The sequence below is a fragment of the Corylus avellana genome, chromosome 6 (assembly GCF_965113065.1).
Source record: "Corylus avellana chromosome 6, dhCorAvel1.hap1.2, whole genome shotgun sequence".
Taxonomy (NCBI): Eukaryota; Viridiplantae; Streptophyta; class Magnoliopsida; order Fagales; family Betulaceae; genus Corylus; species Corylus avellana.
Genome location: NC_142495.1, coordinates 27,171 through 50,272, shown reverse-complemented (window position 1 = coordinate 50,272; position 23,102 = coordinate 27,171). Strand labels below are relative to the sequence as shown.

Below are 23,102 nucleotides of genomic sequence, written 5' to 3'. Positions count from 1 at the left end.
GACTTGTAAAAAGACAAGAAATTCAATAATTTTGAAGTCTAAATCATGAGTAACTTGAATTGCATCAAGTCATCTCACCGTGGGGCCCATGTCTTTTAAAGAAAACTTGTTTTTCTTCATCATGTCACATGCGGCTTATAACAAACTACTAGCTGACTTTGCCTCTTATAAAAGAAGCTTTTTGGTCTTTCATGGCACATGTAAGAACAAGAGAGAACAAGTTGCACAAACTCCTCACATATTTAACAAATTCTTGTGTTAAATTTCTCTTTTAGGTGAGAATGAGTTTTTGGTGCATTGGGGCTTTGAATTTTGAGTGGTTTTCTCTTTACAGCTTTATGTACTCCATCTTTTGATAGTGGAATTTCTTCTTGGCCGTCTTTACCTGTGAATATAGGCTTGTTAAGTCCAACCACGTAAATCTTGGTGTCATGTATAATTACTAATTTTATTATGTTCTTTTTTGTTTCTTTGCAATTCAAAAAATTATTTGTCACAACAAGGGCCAGGCATGAATTTGTGAAAAATTCTGTTTTTTAACGTCACGGGGCTTGAAGACTCGCACACTAGATCTCGGGAGAAGGCCAAGAAACCACAACCAAAACCACAAGATGATGCATAATGGAGAACCTCCACAGGATATTTTTGTAATATCTTATTTATGTCCCTTAACATTAGAAAGTTTCCAGTTTGCTATACTTTTAGTAGTCAATGGCAATTCCATAACTTCAAGAGCTTTGGACACGAGCTGTAACCCACATGTCTTACTTTGGATCAAGTTTTGTTATTTGGTCCTTATTGTGGTATTTAGTATCAGATTCAAAGAAAATTGTTCAAAGCATCATATATTTAGTTCAGTTTCATAAATTCATGCATGGGACTATGCTGAACCCACCTATTGTAATGACAGAGGGAATGTGCTAGCCACTTCTACACAATTAGTCCAAAAGGACTAGTCAAGCTGTAATTGAAACTCCATAAAATCACTTATAAAGCCTTGTCTCACCTAGTAAGTAACCAATGGGAGGCTTTCACCCATGAGCTTCTTTATAATCCTCCCATCAACGTTAGACAATTCATCTTTTCAAAATGAGACTAACTTTCTGAAGTGTCACATGCCTATGGTACTAGGGTATTGTTTTACTAGATGAAAGCAGAAATAGGGTATGAAATATGCTTGTATTATATACTTGCCAAGGAAAGTTGAAACCAACTTATATGCGATGAAGATACATTATATACTAGTTCTAACTAAAACCTCAGGATCCTGGGTTGGATATTGAAACATTAAAATTGTTTTAGTTAAAAAAAGAAGAAGAAAGATATTCAAACATTGAGAGAGGGGGGGGGGGGGGGGGGGGGGGGGGGTTGTTAATTACCTATCAATTAGCCAGAGAACTCCATCTCTGACACCCACCACAACCAGAGGTCCAACTGGTCGTTTCTGCTCTGTCGGGAAACGAGTAACAGCCACAGATACCCCTCCACCACCAACAGCTATCTCATTAACCTTTCTGTCTTCCATTTCCTTTGGCATTGCTGAATCATCCCCATCAACTTTAGATTGTTTTGGCAAAGTTAAGAAAGGTGGAACAGAAGGAGCATGCTGAAAAGAAGCTAATCGCACCACCTGAAAATGGGAGAATAGTTTTGACTAAAAGCAAAAAAAAGAAAAAACAGAGTTCTATTCTCGCATTTAAACACATAAGACTTTCAGACCAGTCACCTAAGTTCAACATACCTAAGCTCCAAAAAAGTAAAAAGATAACAATAAGAGATGGACTTGCTTGATTCGGGCATGGATTAAACTATGAATGAACAAGTAATGTGACTAAATGGATCTTTGGCCAATTAAAATCTACAGTTCATTATAACTTTACTGAAACCTATGGCAGATGAAACTCCAAAATATTAAATATGCCCGTGGTCATACATTTCCTGAGTCCTCCCACTTCAACTACAGGTTTGGTTTAGCATTCCTATTTCCTATTTGAGTCCTCCCACTTCCTATTTAGTAAAACTTCACATATTAAACAAATAAAAAAATGTCATATTAAAATCCAAAAGCTAGTCTCCAGAAACACACAAGAAATATCCAAGGTATTTTGGTAGCATATTTAGAGCTAAGCAAAGGTGCCCAATCCTTCTAGGAAACTGAAAGGAAAAATAAAATTTTCCATCTACTCCAATCAACAGTCCACAAACTACATAAACAGAAAAATAAAAGGCTAAAGAATTTCTCAACCTGTAGCATTGGGGGCCTCAAAGATGCTCTTTCTTGTGCAACAGATTGGGGACCCTCCACAGTGATTAGTGCTAACTCTCCATGTTCAGCAATGGCTCTTGCTTGTACTTCTTTCAGTTTCATCTCCTCTTTTGTTTTTCTTGTTTCTATGTCTATAGGCGCTACTCCAGCATCTGCAAAAACACATCTGGAAAGCACAGCACAGCCATTAGATAGAGAATAGTTACTTATCCATTTTCATCTCCTGTGGTTAGTGTTCATCAGCAGTAGTAGAGGTGGTGGTGACAAATAACTGACGAATATCAGTACAATGTAGTGAAAAAGCTATGATATTGCTACTGCTCCATAATTTTTTTTTTCCCCCTTTTCCTGTGGTTAAAAGCAAGAAGATCCATTGAAAACCCGAAAAAAAAAAAGAAAAAAAAAAGAAGGGAAAACATAAATGTATAGAATTTATCTCAAAGGAATAAGAGAATAAAGAGGGAAAACAGAAAAAGAGACAAAATACTCTACTGAGAAGCCAAATAAGAGAGGTGAGCAGTCAAATCTCAAAAGATATCATGATGTGAACCATTAGTGGCAAACCATGGAAAAGTACTGTGCTTCAAATCCTCAATGACGCAGTGCAAGGAGGGGGTAATAAGAGTTAAGCAACGTTAATGAAAACAAAGACACCGAAACATGTCTTTTATTCAGTAAACGATAATGAAAACAAATATCAAAGTATGCCTTTTATTGGTTAATTCTAAGAGCACTAGAAATCCTAAAACAATTAAATAAGGACCTATAATCCTTATAGAAGCTTTATAAAATATTCTGGATAGGACACAGCTCACACTAGGACAACTCACTAGGGACACCTCATTATGTTTCTAGAATAGGGACACATCATATTGTTCAGACAGAAAATATATCAAAAGACTAAAAGGAAAACCCTAGCCTCTATGTTTTCTGTCCAATCTCGTTCAACCAGTAATGCATCTCCATTCAAACTTTTTTCCACTCAATTCTAGCTGCATGACTTGTGCAATTGACCCTCCGAAGTGTCCTACATCACTCAAACATCCATCCATATAATCAGAAACACCGAAACACGAATATTAAAATACTTTTATAACCAGAAATAAAGAGATTGTAAAAAGAAAGATAAATCCAATTAATTTGATTAATTATGGTCAAACACAAAACTGACAGACTATATACATGTAGGGATTGTTATGGACAATCAATTGCTCTTTTGGAGAAGGGTCATTTAAATACAATGTCAATACACAGAATTTAGTCACTTAAATACAATGCCAAGAAGTCTCAATAAATAAATTTATATTTTTTTTATTTATTTATTGCAGACACCCCTTCTATGAAACAGAAATGTGGACTATATACCCCTTTTTAGTATTCAAGTCCCTGACCGGGGTAAAGCTGACATAAAAATGAACCTAGTCATGATGCTTTTTCATCTTTCCATATTTCTGCAATTATAATTATAATTAATGCCGGAGTTATATCAGATCAAAAGCAAAAAAAAAAAAAAAAAAATATCACCACACTGTCAAAGAAACCAAGAAGCTAGGACATACATAAATTGTGGATCAGAAACAATATCTTACTCAATGGTAGTAGGCGTAGCCACAAAGAGCTGTCTTCGATGCCAAACAGCACTGGTGGCATAGGGAATTGCAACGTCGCCCAGGTATCTATATTGGGGGCGCAAAGAAGATATGACAATGTATTGCTGATACGCAAAAGCACAATATTCAACAGTTTGGTCCCATGCAGTCCACTCTGGCTGTGGCAGAAGACCACCCACAGGTTGAAAAGTTTCCCAACTGCAAACATAAGAGTTTTTTTTTTTGGATAAGTAATGATGATGAGTTGAAAAGTTTTTTTTTTTTGGATAAGTAACTGCAAACATAAGAGTAGTTAAACACAAAATAAATGTCTGATAGTGCATGGTTTATTAGATACTTTTTATGAACGTCAACCAAGTATCATAAGTAAATTGCTCCCTGTTATTCAACAGAAAATAAGAGCTTTGTTTTTGGCTTGTCTAGATAGATGTAGGCAAAAGAGAGATTTTTCGTCATTGTGGATCACTTAGACACATGCAATAATTTGCAGGAATAGCGTATACTATAGTAAAATACATTAATACATGATATGCACAAGAGGCAGTTGCTTCTTAATCATAAATACTTGCACAAATAGCTACATTAAATAGAAATCGTCTTGTTGTGATTTACAAACATAAAATAAAATACAAATCAAATCCTCTAAAGATTATATTCGACCATGCATAAAAACTAATATATGCATTATATAGTAGTAAACATCATTTGGCAATCTACATACAAAAATAATTTGATCTGGTCTTGGAAGCTGAGAGATGTGAAAATATACAGGGAGATTTGAGTGCAGCGGAAGATGGGGAGGGTACAGTGAATGGGGGTTAGAGGGGCCTGACTACTAGAAGGTTATTCTCGTAGCCTCAAACTATATGACCTAATGGAAAATGATGTTATTGGGCTTACATGATAGAATACTTAGTGCCCTTCCAAACATAACTCAATAAAAAAAAAAAATCACCGAGGTTTCTATGTTGCAAAAAAATGAAATCATAATAACTTCCATCTTAATAGAATAACAAAAAATCAAAATCATTAGAAACATTTATTTTGACTAAGCACATCAGCAACGACAATTAACTCGAAGGAAAATTGAAAACTAAAAACAATTGAATAAATCAGGTCATAATAACCTGCTAAACTACAGCTTTGAGAGATCAGTCTAGATGCCAAGGTGATTTTAGAAGGGTGACTGAAGTGGACAGCCTGATGGGCTAGATTGAGCATATGAACGACTCTAATATATTGGCTTCAAACTTAACATGTCCTTAAATTCTGTAAGTTAGAACATGACAAGAGATGCCATTCATTTACAGATGTCAGGCCATCTGGATGTACTTTATCAATCAAGCTCTCTAATATTCAATAACTTCATAAAGACTGAAGAGCATAAACGGTAATGGATAAAAACCAATATTGGTGTCCATTCATTCACATTCATTTACAGATGTGAAGCTAATAACAAGTTAGTAAGTGAAATAGCTATTGTTCTCACCTGTAGAGTTGAAAATTTGCTGCTGCCTCAGCTGGTGATTTATTAGAAGAAAATCCATCATCGAAAGTAGTAAAAGAAGAAGGACCACTACTTCCAAAACCTGATAAGGGCATTGACTGAATTGTTGAAATAGCTGTTGCAGCAACAGCACTGATTCTCCTAGATGTTCGATAGGCAACACCAAGTAGTGCGCCCCCATGCAAGCCAATGACCTACAAAAAGATAATTTTTGAGTTACACAGGAACCCTTACAACAAAAGAAAGCTGAAAAACGCACCCTATGTACAAAATTTCTGAGGGAGAAACTTCAAAGAGAAACCTATATATAAAGTTAACATATATAGCAAAAGACGCATGTTCTTTTCACTGTTTAAGAACATGAAATTTGAAATTATTCCATCCCAAAACAACTGTCTTGCTTCCAATTGCATGGGTTTGAACTAAGAAGAATTACCACAATCTTCCTAAATGCCCTGAACCCTTTTAAAGATGGGCAAATTTTAATGAGTATCTTTCTTTTTTCTTTTCCAAATATTAAGTTTCACATAGGAAAGGAAATCAAATCCTAGAATAATATCAAATCATATCAGCCACATATCTTCAACACTTCCCTTCAAGCTGAGGCAAAGATATCTCACATGTCTAGTTTGCACAAGGTTGAATGAAGAACACTATTGGATACTCATTTTGTTAAAATATCCGCAAGTTGCACCCCTATCTTCACATAAGACGTACAAATCATCCCTACACACAATTTTCCCTTTTATAAAATGTCTATCAATTTCAATGGGTTTAGTTCGATCATGTTGAACTGGATTATGAGTGATATTAATTGCGGCTTTATTGTCGTAGTATAGGCTCATAAGCTCCTTACAACCATATCCAAGTTTTTTTAGTAGAATCTTCAACCATAATAACTCACATATCCATGGGCAATGGCTTGAGAATTCAGCTGCAGCACTAGATCTAGGGCTGTCAAAAATTACTGGGGAACCGGAACCGGAACTGAAAAACCAGGAAACCGGAAACCGGGGAGCCGGTTCCAGTTCTGGTTGGGAAAAATCAAAAACCAAGTACCCCGGTTCCGGTACCCGGTTTTTGGCACCCGATTTTTACCGGGAATACCGGAACCGGGTGCATATATATAATAATAATTTTTTTTTTAATATTTTTATATATATTAAATTAATATATCTTATCCTTAAAGCTATAAACAAGTGCTGGGAATAGTGGAATTTTGTTTGATGCTTAATTTACCATTTTGACCTTCATTATTTCATTAATTTACAATTCCTTTCTTTCTTTTCCTACAAACGCCCCACCACTTATTTTATTTTAATTTAGTTTTTCCCTTTTATCTCTCTACCAGCAATATTCAACCACTTCCCCACCCAGGCACCTACTAGCTTCTTTTTTTTTTTTTTTTTTTTTTTTTCTATCTTCTTGGTAGTTTCTTTTAGGTGAAATAGAAAACAAAAGAAAAAGAAGAAAAAAGAGAGAGAAGAGCATTCGGCAGAGGAGAGAAAAAATGAGGTTTTTTCTCATAATCACATCCGTTAGAGATTGGAGGATCATTTGTGATCCGATCTTGATGCAATTTTAGTATGTTGTTCCCGACGACGAGATCTACTTATTGACTGGTGTCGATCGTTGGAATCCTTCTCCAGCTACTTGCTTGCTCATACCCACTTCGTTAGATCTTTCTTTGTTCTACCTAAATGAATTTGTTTTTGTTTTGGTTTGGGTATGGATTTGTTTGATTATCTACAATTGGTGGTTGTTTTGTCAAAAAAAAAATGATTTAAGCCAAAAAACAATTTAAAGAAAAAAAAAAACGGTTACCGGACTGGGTGCAAACCGGAACCGGGACCTGGTTCCCGGTTCCGGTCCCCGGTTTTGGCTAAAAACCAGGAAACCGGACCGGGTTGACACCCCTAACTAGATCTAGCAACCACTAACCTTTTTATTGTATACTTCTTATATGTTAGGGTTGCTGCCTTTTGCGCTTTGAATGAATATACATTACTTATGAAAACAAAGATCTAGCAACCACTAAATGTTTCTTACTATGCTAGGTAACTAGATTTCCTACCACAAGAGCGCAGTGTTTTGAAGTAGATCGTTGATTTGATACTGACCTAGTCCAATCTGCTTCTGTATAACCTTATACTTTTACATGATTATGTCAGGCAAAGAAGAGTCCCTTACCTGGTGTGTGACAAGTATATTAATTGCTAACCAACCATTGGTACTTGCCTTTATCCACCAGAGGGCTTTCATCACTTTTTATCCTACTCTATTGGAATGTAAACGGCCTTACATCTGAGCATTCATGTTTCCTTGAGTAGATCAAGAACATATTTTCGCTGGAAGATGAAGATACCATGTCTCAATCTTGGTGGAGGAGAAGTTTGGAAGTGTTTGGGGAGGGTGGTGCTCATTGGAGCCGGGTAGATCTTTTGGGGTGGGGTTATGGAATATCATTTGGAAAGGTTGGGACACCTTCAAAAGGTTTATTCGGTTTGAGGTGGGGGTTGGGACTAGGGTTAGATTCTGGCATGATTTGTGGTGTGGTAATACAGCTCTCAAGATTGCCTTCCCAAGCTTATTCAACATTGCTTGTGCCAAGGACGCCTCGGTTGCAGATCACTTGGAGGTGCTGGAAGGCTCTAATTAGTGGAATGTTAGTTTTGCGAGAGAGGCTCATGATTGGGAGGTGGATGTTTTGGCCTCCTTTGTTCAGGTGTTACATTCTGCTAGAGTGAGTCGAGGGTGTGAAGATAGGTTGTGGTGGAACTCTTCCAAAAGAGGCTGCTTTAAGGTCAAACTCTTATACACCTCACTGGCTTGCACGGAAGGGAGGGGTTTTCCTTGGAAGAGTGTGGCGAAGACAAGCGCCACCGAGGGCAAGCTTCTTTGTATGGTGGGTGGCTTTGGGCAAAATTCTGACCCTAAATAAGCTCAGGAAGCGACAGGTGACACGGTCAGCATTGCTAAAGCTAAAGTAGTCAAAGAAATGTTGCACTACTTATCAGATACCATGCGAGGAAGCATGGGGTTGTCTAGGGCCTGGACAGTGGAGTCTAAGGAGTTTGTGTAGATCGTGAAGGATGGAGATACGGTGTTGAAACTACAAGAGCGTTGCAGAGGTAAGACTCGTTGGATAAGGTTGGATTGGAAAGAAGCGGTGTGGTTAGTGAATAGCTTTGATGAGTTGATGGCGGTGGAGGATTCAAGGGTATTTTGGAATGCATCTATTCATAGTTTTCCACGTACATTAGCCCAGAAATGTTTCAATAGGCACAGGAGCTTTCTGGTTTTAGAAGTGTTTGATGGTATTGAGAGGCAAGGTAGAGTCATGGTGCCTGAAGGTTGGCACAGGAAGGGCTGGGACCAGCTTCAGTCAGAGTTGCGGATTGCTATTGATTTTGTGCAACCATTCGTTGGGGAAGCGAGGAGGGCAGTGACAGGGAACTAGAGAAGGAGCTTCACAGAGGTCTTGCTTTCCTCACTGAAGCAGGTAGAGGAACCGTTTGGGTCTTTTGCAGAACCAATTGCGAGAGTTCCCAAATGGCTATTAGGAGGTGATACAGGGATCAGCAAATCGTCCGGGCCAAGCTTTCTTGCTGACTGCCATGCTGGTCATGAGGTTCCTTGGCTGTTTCGGCGAAGGGTCTGACGAGTAGGTATGCGTTGGTCAGTGGAGCCAGTTGTGGGGTGCTGCAGAAGAAGGCTTCAAGTTACGAGGAGAAAGCATGTGAGGAGCATGCTTCTGGAACATTTGGTAAGGGTTGCGTGTGTGCGGAAGAGAAGGAAAAGCTGAAGATTTCCCTGTTAAAGTTACAGGAGGAAATCAGGAATTGTCTTGAAGGTATAGGAGCTAGATGCACGTGCAGTTGTGGGTTTGGTTCTTGTGGGCCAAAAGAGTTTGTGGAGAAGCCTCTGGTGGCCCCACAGATTAGTGGATTGCTGAAGATTCAGCCCATGGGCCAAACCAAGAAGACGACAGGTCAGAAGTCCATTTTGGAGCAGGCCTCTGTTGCGGGACGTGGACCCAATAAGATTCTAAAATGGTATAGAAGGAAGGTAGCGGGTAAGGCGGGGGATATGGGTGCTTCGTTGTCCAACTCTGGGCAGAGTTCAGACTTGATTTTCATGAGATCAGATTTTTCGGCTCTCTCTGGGTCGCCGACAGAGGCGCCGACGATGGTAACTCTGACAGAGAAGGGGACGACGAAGGTGGTTGCGGTAGGGGAAGGAGTTCTGGGCGCCGATAGAGTTGATGGGCTGTCTCCGGCGACCGGAACAGTCGCACAAGCGCCAGTGTCGACAAGGGTGAGTGACTCAGGCCTGGGTATTCTGGGTAGGGAGCCGACGCTTCCTCCGGCAGGTGATCGTAGAGAGATATTGACTGGTGCTGTTCTGTCGGTACCTCCTGGGGTTGCTGCCGAAGCTCGTGCGAAGCTAGAGAAGCCAATTATGTTGGGGTAGACGATAGTTTCAATAGAAGGGGGGAATTCTGGAAGGGAGTTTGACAAGGGGGAGGGAGGGGGCTCAGGCCAGTTGATGAATTTCAGGCTGGGCCAGCCGGCGAAGCTGTCGGGTAAGGAGGGGTGTGATTTGCAGGGCGAGCTTCCTCCGGGCATTGAAAGATGGGAGTGGCCGGCTATGAGTCAGATGATGACGGGAAAGGATTTGGGGGAAGGTAATGGTACTGGACAGAAGATGCTTGATATGCTGGGGGAGATTCCTCCGGGTCTGGAGAAGTGGGATCTGCCAGAAGTGGACATCTCTGCGAGGTGGAAAGGGACTTTGGTCAGTGCTTGTGATGAGACTTTTAGCTCTTTGGGAGAAGTTTATTTTGGGGGTAAGGATCTTAGTTCGCAGGGTGAGTCGTTAGTTTCAGATTCCTTAGCTTTGGTTCCTTTTGAGGATCAGGAGCCTATCTCGGTGGAGTATGTTACTCAATTCAGCAAGCTTGTGGGTGTCTCTTATGATGGAGAAGATGGGAAGTTGTCGGAGGCTTTTGGGTTCATTATGGCTGATAATGAGGGCATTGGTAGGGATGAGGGAGAGGTGTTGAAAGAGGGAGCGGCCGTGGATATTCATATAGGAAGAAGAGGTAAAAGAGAGCTCAATAACCTTAATTCCTCCGTTAATTATGAGGTGCACAGTGGAAGCTCTTTGAGGGACAGCAAAAAGGGGAGGGCTAATCGGACTAATTAATGAAGCCGAAGATCCTTTCTTGGAATGTGAGGGGTTTGAATGCAAGGGATAAAAGGCTAAGGGTTAGAAATGTTCTTAGAAGTTGGAAGGTGGATATAGTGTGTTTTCAAGAGACAAAGGTGGACTTTGTCACGAACAATTTTGTGAGGAGTTTGTGGGGGTGCCCTTATGCGGATTGGTGCTATGTCCCTTCTAGAGGGGCCTCGGGTGGTATTTTGGTGTTGTGGGATAGAAGAGTAGTTACGAAGGTTGAGGTGGCTTTGGGCAGTTTTGTGGCGGCTTGCTCTTTTAGAAACGTCGACGATGGTTTTGTTTGGGCTTTTGCGGGGGTGTATGGCCCTAATAGAGACAACGTCAGGCGTCTCCTATGGGAGGAATTGGTGGGTCTTATGAGTTGGTGGGATTTGCCTTGGTGTATAGGTGGGGATTTCAATGCTACTCTGTTTCCTAGTGAAAGATCCGGGGGGGCTTTTTCTCGGTCCGCGATGAGGGATTTTGCAGATTTCATATCGGAGCAGGGTCTCATGGATTTCCCGCTAGCTGGGGGGGTTTCTACTTGGTCTAACAACCATTCGTGGTCATGGCTAGACCGATTCCTTGTCTCTCCGGAATGGGAAGCTCGTTACCCTAGTATGCGTCAAAAGAGGTTGCTTCGGGTGTGCTCGGATCATGCACCTATTATTCTTGATTGTAGCTGCATTTTGGGAGGTAAAAGACCTTTCAAGTTTGAGAATATGTGGCTTAAAGCGGAGGGTTTTGTGGACAAAGTGAGAAGTTGGTGGGAGTCTTACCACTTCCAGGGTACTCCGAGCTTTATTTTGGCAAAAAAGATGCAAGCTCTTAAGGGGGATATTAAGAGATGGAATGATTAGGAATTTGGCAATGTGGGGGGGAGTATTAAGGCTCTTGAGAGGGAGGAGGAAGAGAGAGGGTTATCTGTTGAAGAGATGGAGAGGAAGAGGTTGTTAGCCAGGGAGTTGGAGAATTTTCTCTTACATGAAGAAATTAGTTGGAGGCAAAAATCAAGGATTCGTTGGTTGAAAGAGGAAGACAAATGTACGAAATTCTTCCATCAGATTGCTAATGCAAACAGAAGACATAATTCTATTGAGTCTCTGAATGTGGGTGGCTCTATTTCTTCAGATCAAGGGGTCATTAGCAATCATGTTACTAACTTCTACGAGTCTCTTTTTTCAGAGAGCCTCAACTGGAGACCAAGGCTGGACGATCTTGATTTTGATATGTTGAATGTCGGTGAGGCCTCTAGGTTGGAAGCTCCTTTCGAGGAGAGGGAAGTGTGGTAGGTGGTGAAAGGTATGGATAGGGACAAGGCGCCAGGACCGGATGGCTTTTTTCCAGGATTGCTGGGATGTGATTAAGAAGGATATCATGGCGGTTTTTGCGGAGTTCCATGAGCGAGGTAAATTTGAAAAAAGCCTTAATGCTACATTCATCTCTCTTATTCCGAAGATTCATGGAGCTTCCAATATTAAGGATTTTCGCCCGATTAGCCTTGTGGGAGGGACATATAAGATTGTTGCAAAGGTCTTAGCTAACAGAATGAAGAAAGTGATGGATAGGGTCATCTCTAAACCCCAGAATGCTTTTGTTAAAGGTAGGCAAATCTTGGACTCAGTTCTTATTGCCAATGAATGCTTGGATAGCCGAATTAGATCAGGGGAACCCGACTTGTTGTGCAAATTAGATATGGAAAAGGCCTATGATCATATGAATTGGAAGTTTCTACTTTACTTACTGAGAAGGTGCGGTTTTGGAGAGAAATGGTGTTCCTGGATTGAACATTGCATTTCGTCTATGCGATTCTCGGTTTTGATTAATGGATCTTCTTCCGGATTCTTTGGTAGCTCAAGGGGAGTGAGGCAAGGAGACCCTCTTTCTCCTTTCTTGTTTGTTCTAGTCATGGAGGCGTTTAGTAGGATGATCAATGCCTCGATTAACAGGGGTCTCATCTCTGGTTTTTCTATGGGAAGAAGAGAGTCGGATCAGGTTATTGTCTCTCACCTTCTCTTTGCTGATGACACTTTGGTTTTTTGTGGGGCAGACCCTAATCAAGTTAGAAACATTGGCGCTTTACTTGTTTGCTTTGAAGCCATTTCTGGGTTAAAGGTGAATCTGGCAAAATCTGTCTTGGTCCCTGTTGGTAGTATGAATGATACAGGCACTCTGGCTGGCATTCTCGGCTGTGGCTCAACTCCTTTTCCTCTAAAGTACTTGGGTCTCCCTTTGGGGGCCCCGTTCAAGGCCAGTTGGGAGGATTTGTTGGAGAAGTATGCCAGAAGGTTGGCTCCTTGGAAACGCTTGTATTTTTTCTAGGGGGGGGGGGGAGGATTATGCTCATCAAGAGCACCTTATCCAATCTTCCCACTTATTTCTTGTCCCTGTTTCCTATTTCGGCTTCCGTGGCGAAGCGTATGGAGAAGATTCAACGTGATTTCTTATGGGGTGGGATCAATGATGAGTTTAAGTTCCATCTGGTTAGTTGGAACAAGGTATGCTCTCCGATCTCTGAGGGAGGTTTAGGGATCTAGAATATGCGTTTGATGAATAAAGCTTTGTTGGGGAAATGTTGTGGAGATTTGCTCATGAGAAAGAGGCATGGTGGAGAAAGATTCTGGTGGCAAAGTATGGTGCGGTTTGGGGTGGTTGGCGTTCTAGGGTTCCCAGTGGTTCGTATGGGGTGGGGTTATGGAAGTACATAAGTAGGGGGTGGAGGTTGTTTCATTGTCACATTAGATTGGTTCCTGGATTTGGGTCCAATATCAGGTTTTGGGAGGATATTTGGTGCGGTGACATGCCTCTCAAGGATGCTTTTCCTGGACTTTTCAATATTGCCTCCAACAAGGAAGCGTCTATTGCGGATAACAGGGAGTGTACAAATGGTTCTGTGCAGTGGAATGTTTCCTTCATTCGTAGGATTCATGATTGAGAAGTGGAGATCTTGGCCTCTTTTTACACTCTCTTGTATTCGCACTTGATGCATGGGGTAGGGGATGATCGGATGTGGTGGATCTCTTCTCGTAAAGGTATTTTTGAGGTTAGATCTTTTTACAGGATCCTTGCTTCTAAAGATCTCTCCCCTTTCCCTTGGAGGAGTTTATGGCGCACCAAGGCTCCTTCGAAAGTGGCTTTTTTTGCTTGGACGGCCGTGCTTGGGAAGACTCTAACCTTGGATAATGTTCGGAAGAGAGGTATTGTTGTGATAAACCGTTGTTGCATGTGAATCGGATGGGGAGTCAGTTGACCATCTCTTTCTTCATTGTGGGGTCGCGCGTATCTTGTGGAATGCCGTTTTCTCTCGGTTTGGTTTATGCTGGGTGATGCCTGGAAGCGTTAGGGGGTTGTATGATTCTTGGTGGGCGGGTGGCAAAGCTCGCAGTGCTGTTGTGTGGAAGATGATTCCTCTTTGCCTTATGTGGTGCATCTGGATTGAGAGAAATGCTAGATGTTTCGAGGACTTGTCTAGGAACATGGAGGATCTCACTCACTTTTTCTTGTACACCCTATTCACTTGGACTGCTGGTTGGCTAGCACCCTTAGTGATTAGTTTCCTTGATTTCCTTTTTATGTTCTCTTCTTCTTTTTCTCCCTCTTAGTCGCTCTCTTGTATACTTCCTGTGTACTAGGGTTGCGTCCCTCTGTGCTTTGATAATGCATTTTTACTTATAAAAAAAAAAAGATATTATATGTGCAAAAGGAGTGAGGAGACGGTGGATCATCTTCTTCTTCATTATGAGGTTGCCTATGCCCTATTGTGTACTTTTTTTGGTTGGTTTGGGTTGTCTTGGGTGATGCCGCGACGGATTTTGGATCTTCTCGCCTGTTGGTGGTCCTCGGGGAGGAGGGGGAGTGCTGCGGTTTGGAAGATGGTGCCCATTTGCTTTTTCTGGTGTTTATGGAGAGAAAGGAATAGAAGGTGTTTTGAGGATTTAGAGGGGACTTTGGAAGACATCTTAGCCTCTTGTTTTCATACGTTGTATCTCTGGACTGTGGTGCATGTCTTTCCGGTGTCGATTACTTATGATGATTTTCTTTTTCGCTTTTCTTCTTCTCGTTAGGTGATTCCGTTGTATACTCTCAGTGTACTTTGGGGTGCCTATACGCTTCAATAAAACTTTTTATTACCTATCAAAAAAAAAAAAAAACCATGTCTCAATCTTGCAACTTCAATGCCCAAAAAATATTTTAAATGGCTCAAACATTTTTTCTCAAGAGTGAACAACATGTCGTTTGGAACAACTTGATACGACTTGTCGTTCTTCATTCCACCTTAGACCTAGCGTTTTCTCACTTCCAGAACCACCGGTGCAACTACCAAAAAACATGTCAAAGCCACTGAAACTTTTTTTTTTGTCAACAAACACCTAGAACTAGACAAATAACCAAGAAAACTCTATCTAGATCGATTGATTCAATCAAAACAATCCAAATCGCACGTCATATCTGTGGACCTCCTCCACCATTCCCGATGCACAAAGCTGGCAGAAAAACTTCATGTACACATTAGAACACCATGATTCTCCCAAAAACACCTCAGATGTTGCCACCAATCCTTCTTACCCGCATAAAATTCCCCTTCGCACAACCTGGGCCAATCGAAAATGAGAAGTTTTGATTTGGCACAGGTTTGTTGTTGACGTTGGTGGCACATAATCACTCGAAACACATGCATTCCAAAAGAATCTCTAACATGGGTCTTCTATGGCCACCAGCACAGGCTGAACTTGAGTCTGCCGACACAGCCATGAAACCAACAAACAACCCAAAGAAGCAAAAACCAACCACACCCGCTCTGGTACCAAGATGAAAGATAAGGAAGAGTTCTTATCATTTCTCCATTATTCAAAGATACATCTACACTTGTTTATATAGAGAAGCAACACACCCTAATGTGAAATTACAATAAATGAGAAAATGTATGGAAAGAAAATCAAATATGGAAATCAAATCCTCAATAATATTAAATTATGTCAGCCACATATCTTCAACAATTACTTAACATGATGCAATTGTCTAAGTGTATCAAATGTCCAATCAAATAATGGAAAATAGATCTTACACAATAAGAAAATATACCAGAAGAACTCTTCCATGACCCACTAGATAAGTGTTGGATATTGTGGATATATCCAAAACTACTAAGTTAATATTTTATAAAAGGCAATCATCTCCCTACCATGAAAAGTTCAAAACGTCGGAAGGGGAAAAACCTAAAACATTCTGGAACACAGACGCACAAATAATAATTGATTGAAAAGCTAAAAATTGCAAAAGAGACCTACCGGTTCACTGCGACCACCTATAGACCTCATTAATATATTTGATGTCCCATCATCCAACAAGATACGGACTTGGACAGAGGCTGCAGCAGCAGCAGAAGAAGCTGCTGCTGCAGCTTGCGCTGCAGCTGCAGCAGCTTCTTTTGCTTTTCTTGATGAACCACCCTTAGGAATTATGGGAATTCTAGGAGGCAATGCAGATTCCAATATAGCAAACCTGTCACGACATGTATCCCAAGCAAGAAGCCTTGCACTGCCTGAATCAACAATTGACCAGTCACTAACCTTGTAGATAGAGAAGTAAGGAATATCAGGCCATACAATTGCAAGATACCTGCAACCAAATTGTGTGGTAAGAAAACAGCTATAATACTATGAGATTACACCACCTCCACATCAATAGATCTGGGAAAAAGAAAAAAAAGCAATGCAACACTGACAAATCCCCACTGGCATTTCTAATGCAGAGAATGAGACATATATAGACCTGGTTTTTTAGTAAATAAACGAAGTATCATTAAAAGCGCAAAAGGCGGAACCCAAGTACTCGAGGAGTATACAAAAAAAATACCTAAGTAGAAAAAGAAAACAAGTTGAGAAAGTCATGAAAACAAAACAAATTAAAATCTAAAGCAGCTATCTAGTGGCAAAGAGTATCCAAGAAAAAAAGACTTTAGTTCTACCACTGTCTTCTCGCAATTATTATTATTATTTTTTTTGATAAATAAGTGATTCATTTAAAAGGGCAGAGGGGTGCAACCCTAATACACAGGAAGTATATAAAGAAAGACCCCACTAAAGGCAGAAAGAAGAACATAAAGATAAAAATTGAGACACATTAGAAAATTGAGGCACACTAAAAGCATCAACCCAATGGAACAGAGTTTGAAAAAACAACTTTTTGAGCTCTTCTATTGACCTTTCTTGATCTTCAAAACATCTTCCATTCCGCTCTCGCCAAATAATCCACATGACACACAGTGGTGCAATTCGCCATACCTCCTTAGCTAAAATATTGCCTCGCTGACCGCGCCAACAAGCTAACAAGTCTACCACTCCTCTAGGCATGACCCAATTAACAGCAAAAAGAGAGAAAACCATTCTTGCAATTATTATTATTTTTTTGATAATTAATGTGAATATTATTGAAAAAGTGCAGAGGGGCACAACCCTAGTGCAAATATATATACAAGAGAACCCCTACAGAATATACAAAGAGAACATATTCAAGAACTCTTCTATAGTCGGGACATCAATACGGTGGTGAACCAATACCCACAAATATAGCATAGAGATCATATTCTTCCTCACCCTATCCACCGAACACTCCTTATTCTCAAAAGTTCGTGCATTCCTCTCCCGCCATAAACACCAAGTGACGCACAAAGGAACCATCCTCCAGATAACTTTAGAGAGATCCCTACCCCCCACTTGATTCCAGCAAGCAAGCAAGTCGAGGAACCTTTGTGGCATAACCCACTCAATACCAAACAAAGTAAAGATATATCTTAGGCGCTCTCTGTGTATACTTCCCGTGTATGTGGGTTGCGCCTCTCTGCGCTCTTTTTATATATCATCATTACTTATCAAAAAAAAAAAGTAAAGATATAGTGCCATAGCTGAGTGGCCACTTCACAATGGATCAATAAATGATCTACGGATTCCCCATTCTTCTTACACATACAACACCATTCCACTACCACAATACTCCTCTTTCGCAAATTGTCATGTGTCAGAATTTTGCCAAGAGCCGCAATCCACCCAAAAAATGACACTCGCGGCGGTACCTTAAAACGCCAAATACTCTTCCATGGAAACGCCTCAAAAGCTGGAATGGACAAGGCCTTATAGAACGACTTCACCTCAAACATACCTTTCTTAGATGGGGACCAACGAATCCGATCTACATTACCATGAGAAATCTTACAAGAGTAAAGCAGTTCAAAGAAAGATGATATCAAATCCAACTCCCAATCCTAGACAGAACGCACAAAGATGACATTCCACTCAACAACCCTATTCCTCCACTTAAAATTATCGGTCACCCACGCTTCTTTGTACCTTGCAATACTAAACAAGGAAGGGAAATCATGCTTCAACGGCTGATTATCACACCACGTATCATGCCAGAAGAGAACTTTCGATCCTAGCCCCACCTCAAACCTCACACCTTTTGCAAAAGTATCCCATCCTTGTCTAATATGCTTCCACAAACCCACACCATAAGGCCCCGACACCTCCTTCAAACACCACCCACCATCCTGATCTTCATACTTAGCTTTGATTATCTTATACCAAAGCGCCTTGCTCCCTGTCGCATATCTCCATAGCCATTTCCCCAAAAGAGCTTGGTTGAACTTATGCACATTTCGAATGCCAAGACCGCTGGCCCTTAAAGGACGGCAAATTTGGTTCCAGTTAACAAGATGCAATTTTTGTTCATCTCCCATTCCTCCCCACAAAAAATCTCTTTGAATCTTCTCAATCCTATTGGCCACACTCATAGGAACCGGAAACAAGGATAAGTAATAAGTCGGAAGATTAGACAACGTACTCTTTTAAAACATCTATTATTTTTCTCCCTCCAAAGACACCACAAAAGGCAAGAACTCCCACATAGCTACACATTGAAGACCACCTCCCAACCCTTTCCACAAGTGAAAAGGTCTACTACTCTTCTAGGCATAACCCCAGACAACTGAATATAGCACTAGCGATTTCAAAATGGAGAAGAAGATGATCCACAATGTCTCCACTTCATTTGCACACACAACACCATTCAACCACAATGACATATCTTTTCTTGAGGTTGTCCATGGTTAGGATTTTCCCTAAGGCAGCTGTCCAAGCAAAAAATGCAGCTCTCAAGGGGAACATTATGCTGCCAAATACTCACCAGTCACCAATGGGAAGGGGGCGGTCTCATGAGGTACAAGGATGATATAGAAAGACCTTACATCAAACATCCCTCTCTTGGAAGGTACTCAACGTAACTTGTCTTCACTTCCATGTCTCAACCTAAGAGAAAAATGAATTAAAAAAACCAAAGTAAAGACATTCACTTCCTAGTCATGAGTTGATCTAATAAAAGCTTATATTCCATTGGTGAGAACCACTAGATAACCGAAAAAGATTAGTTAAGTGCATGATCTCCGCACCCCAAGTCATGCCAAAATCTTAGAACTATCACCCATCTCAAACCTGGTATGACCAGAAAACTCTCCCACCCCCTCCTGATATTTTTCCATAACCCTACCCCATTTCATAACCCCACCCCATACAACCCATGAACCTCATTAGAACGCCACTCACCCCATGAGCTACCATGCTTAGTGTCAACTACGATTCTCCATAAGGCCACTCTCTCATGCACAAAGCGCCCAAGCCACTTCCCCAACATGACACGGTTAAACAAAAGCAAGTTTTGAACCCCCAACCCCCTGTGAAATTTGAACTCATCACCTAGCCCACCCCACAAGAAATCTTATGGTAGCTTTTCTATGCAATTGGCAACACAATAGAAAGGGGAAAGAGACATAAAATATGTAGGCAAATTGGATAGGGTACTCTTGATTAAAGTAATCCTTCCATCCTTAGACAAGTACACCACTTTCCAATTTGCCAAATGACGCTCAATCTTCTCAATAACAACATCTCAAATAGACATGGCCTTAAAGGGAGCTCCCAACAGAAGGCCAAGATACTTCAAGGGTAAAGAAGACACCCCACAACCTAGAATATTGGCCAACCCAACAACATTATAGACATCACCCACGAGAACCAAATCTGACTTGGCCAGATTAACTTTCAAACCGCATACAACTTAAAAGCATAAGTGTAAGGCATGCACATAATGGATGTGATTTGGGTTAGCTCCGCAAAAAATCAAAGTATCTGCAAATAGAAGATGAGAGATATGAAGCATATCAAAGTTCCTAGACCCCACAAAAAAGCCTGAAAGAAAGCCCCCACCTACAGTAGCAAAAGTCATTTTACTAAGAGCCTCCATAACAATGACAAAGGGCAAAGAGGAGGATTTCCCTGTCTCAGACCACACGAGCTACTAAAGAAACCGGAAGGAGAAGCATTCACCAAGATGGAAAAATGCATTGAAGAAATACAATGCGCTATCCAATTACGTCATTTCTCCCCAAAACCACATTTCCTCAACAAGTACAAAAGAAACTCCCAGCTAACATCAATATCCAATTTGCAAAGCACACTGGGAACACCATATCTAATCTCGCTATCCAAGCATTTATTAGCTATACGGATGAAGTAAAGAGACATGGTTAATAAAATATAGTTACTCTGGCTGCTTAAATTATAAAAAGAAAGCTTAATCCCCTCCCCCCCAACCTAAAAAGAAAAACACTACAAAGTGGAAACAATGAAATAATGAGTGAGTTCAACGCAATTGCAAGTACGTGTCCAATATCATCTCCTAGATAGCTTCAGAATTGACAGATTTGAAAACCAACATCAACAAAGTTAAAGCAGTAGTCAGAAGCAACTTACTTCCCCGAGCTGCTTACAGAAAGAACTGAATATGAATCATGTGGAACGGGAGTGCTAATGTGCTTTTTAACCTGTTTGACAGGTAATGGTTCAAACAAGTCTCCCTTAAACCTTCCTGTTTCTGATAAGGAGCTATTATTTCCAAGAGATGGATTTGCTGTGTTGGACAACTGAAAATTTAGTAGCTTTAATTCTCTTTCAACTACATACACAGCAGAATGCTCCCGGCTTCCTGATGGTGTTGGCAGGGAAGCTACAGCTGGAAGAGATCTGGCATCAAACTCACTGATAATAACACCAATATTGGTTCCAGTAGCAACAAGGTGTGGCTGCAAAGGATGTGCCACCATACAATATACCTGCAGACAACTGATAAATTGTCAACACTGCCATATTCAAGAATGAACAAATTATTTCAAATTGCACATAACAAAGGTGGAGTCCAGCAATGTTGAGAAGCCAGACAGTAGAAAATAAATCGTATTAATGTTTGATCTTGTTATCTGGTAAGAAGTATATAGTCCATATTTCATGTCTTAAAAGATTTGTTTGTCTCCCAGTGTACCTTGGGGCGCCTTTACGCTTTTTAATAAAACTTCTTATTACTTATCAAAAAAAAAAAAAAGATTTGTTTGTCAAATTTGTTAAGAAAATTACTCTATCCCACAAAAGATAGGAGTTTGCAAATAGCACGTATTTTAATGAGTTAAAATAAAAGTAGCATACGAAAAATGCCTAAGATCAAGGGATGGACACAGTTAATACTAAACACACATGGGTCACCTTAAAGTGTCTTATGAAGATACTTAGGCTATTCTATTTTATTAAAATGCATTCCATTTGTAAAATCTCATCTAGTATGGGACGAAGAGAGTAACATTTAATTAAAAGCAAGTCTTGCAAAGTAGTCTGGAGATAAGGCTGGGCCAAGGGGTTTTTTGAAGCTTCTTTTATGGTTCCAATGGAATTATTTCATAAAAATTTGTAAGGAGCATTCATATGTGACCTGTTCTTAAAATGAGTGGATTGGTACCATGCCTCAATGAGTGGTGGATCTCTTGGCTTTTTGGAGAGTGCAATTTGGTAGACATCATAGCATAGTAGTGTGGAAGACGATTCAATCTTGCTTAACGTGGTGTCTTTGGAGAAAAAGCATCGATCAAAGTTTTGAATATTGTAAGAGGACGGAGGCGAAATTAAAGGCCTTTGTCTTCAAAACCCTTTTCTACTGGATGGCTGCCTATAACTGTTTTCATATTTCTAGTGTCCATGATTTCCTTGATCTTGTAAGTTTCTCTTAATAGGTGTCTCTCTTGTATACTTCCCGTGTAATTGGGGTTAGGACCCTTCGCGTTTTAATGAAATTCAATTACATTAAAAAAAAGAAAAGAAGAGTGGGTTGATTTTCTCCAAATTGCTTGAACAATTTAAGAACAATATCCATGGATAATTCATGACGGTAAAGGGAAACAAAGTGAAATAATAGACGCACTATTTACTCTCAACTCTAGAATTGGATCATTTTAAAAGATATGCCTCATGGTATTGTAAATGTGGTCTAGGGTTCACCAGGGAAGATTCCTAGCCAATAACTGGGACCAATATTGTTCATATGTCCTTTTGTTACTCTGTTTTGAGCGTAATTTTATACTTCAATAACTTCATGAGAGTCAAGGGTCAAGGGTCTGCCAAATGAAATGAATTAACAACTTTGAGGAAAATGTCAGATGTAAAGGTGGTGGAACATGTCAGCAAACAGGTGCCCAGATGTGGAAAGCAGATGATTGAGGGTCATAGTCCTAGCAATATCCACCACCTTTTTCTTCCCAACTACAGCTCCAACTTGATGTAGGAGCAGTAACGTAAAGTACTGTTACAGCGTAATGATTGTTACAGTGCTAGTCATGCTATTCAAGCTAGGGTTTCTAAGTACTTATGTCTTGATTTTCTTTCAATTCTGCATGAAGCACCATGTATGAATATTGTTTGCCAGAAAACATTTTTTTTTTGATAAATAATCAAATATCATTAAACCCCATAAATTATCACATGTTATACCATCAACTAGGAAAAAGATCTTCTAGATAAGGACTACAAAATATGTATCTTATGTATAGTAGTAAACCCCATAAATGATACTGATTTATAGATGATGGTACATTTATCATTCAAGAATAATTACAAACAAGCATAAAATGGAAGCCTAAGCCAGTGATGGAAAATAAGTGAATTTACACAACTTGGTGTGAAATAACCAACCTTAAGATAGAAGAGGAAGTTTCAACAGCCAGAGTGGAACAGAGAATCTACTCCCAGAGGCTGTAACTCTCGGGTTTCAAGAAAATTTAAAAAACACAATGGTCGTTGTCTGTGTAATACAAGAATTAAAGCTACAAAGGACTTTTCTGTAGGGAACACTTTTAATGGTCTTGAGTTGAATTTTCCATGAAGTCCGTGTTCTTAAGAACACCGTATGACAAAGGTAAAACCGTTACACAGCATCTATTGTGATTCCTTCCTAGATTTAATTGCTATTATAATTTACTGAAGGCCACCCTGTAAGTCTCCTTTGTAATCTATTTCTTCAATAAGAAATGATTACTTCCCCATCAGTTTTGATAGGGTGCAGTCTTATTATACTTTATCCCATAATACTTTATCCCATATTATAGATAGACAAATAGATTAATAGGGCC

At 40.1% G+C, this 23,102-nt stretch overlaps 1 protein-coding gene across 1 annotated transcript in view; it reads right to left on the bottom strand.

The window, feature by feature from the left end:
* The window catches only part of LOC132186287 (Transducin/WD40 repeat-like superfamily protein), a 44,433-nt gene that overhangs the window by 7,295 nt on the left and 14,036 nt on the right, over positions 1-23,102 (bottom strand). Inside the window, exons 11-16 of the mRNA XM_059600180.2 lie at positions 20,407-20,765; positions 15,892-16,222; positions 5,366-5,577; positions 3,856-4,074; positions 2,246-2,432; positions 1,380-1,630 (exon numbers count right to left, since the gene is read on the bottom strand). Of these exons, the coding sequence (XP_059456163.2) occupies positions 1,380-1,630; positions 2,246-2,432; positions 3,856-4,074; positions 5,366-5,577; positions 15,892-16,222; positions 20,407-20,765 (1,559 nt within the window). The remainder of the gene's footprint in view (positions 1-1,379; positions 1,631-2,245; positions 2,433-3,855; positions 4,075-5,365; positions 5,578-15,891; positions 16,223-20,406; positions 20,766-23,102) is intronic.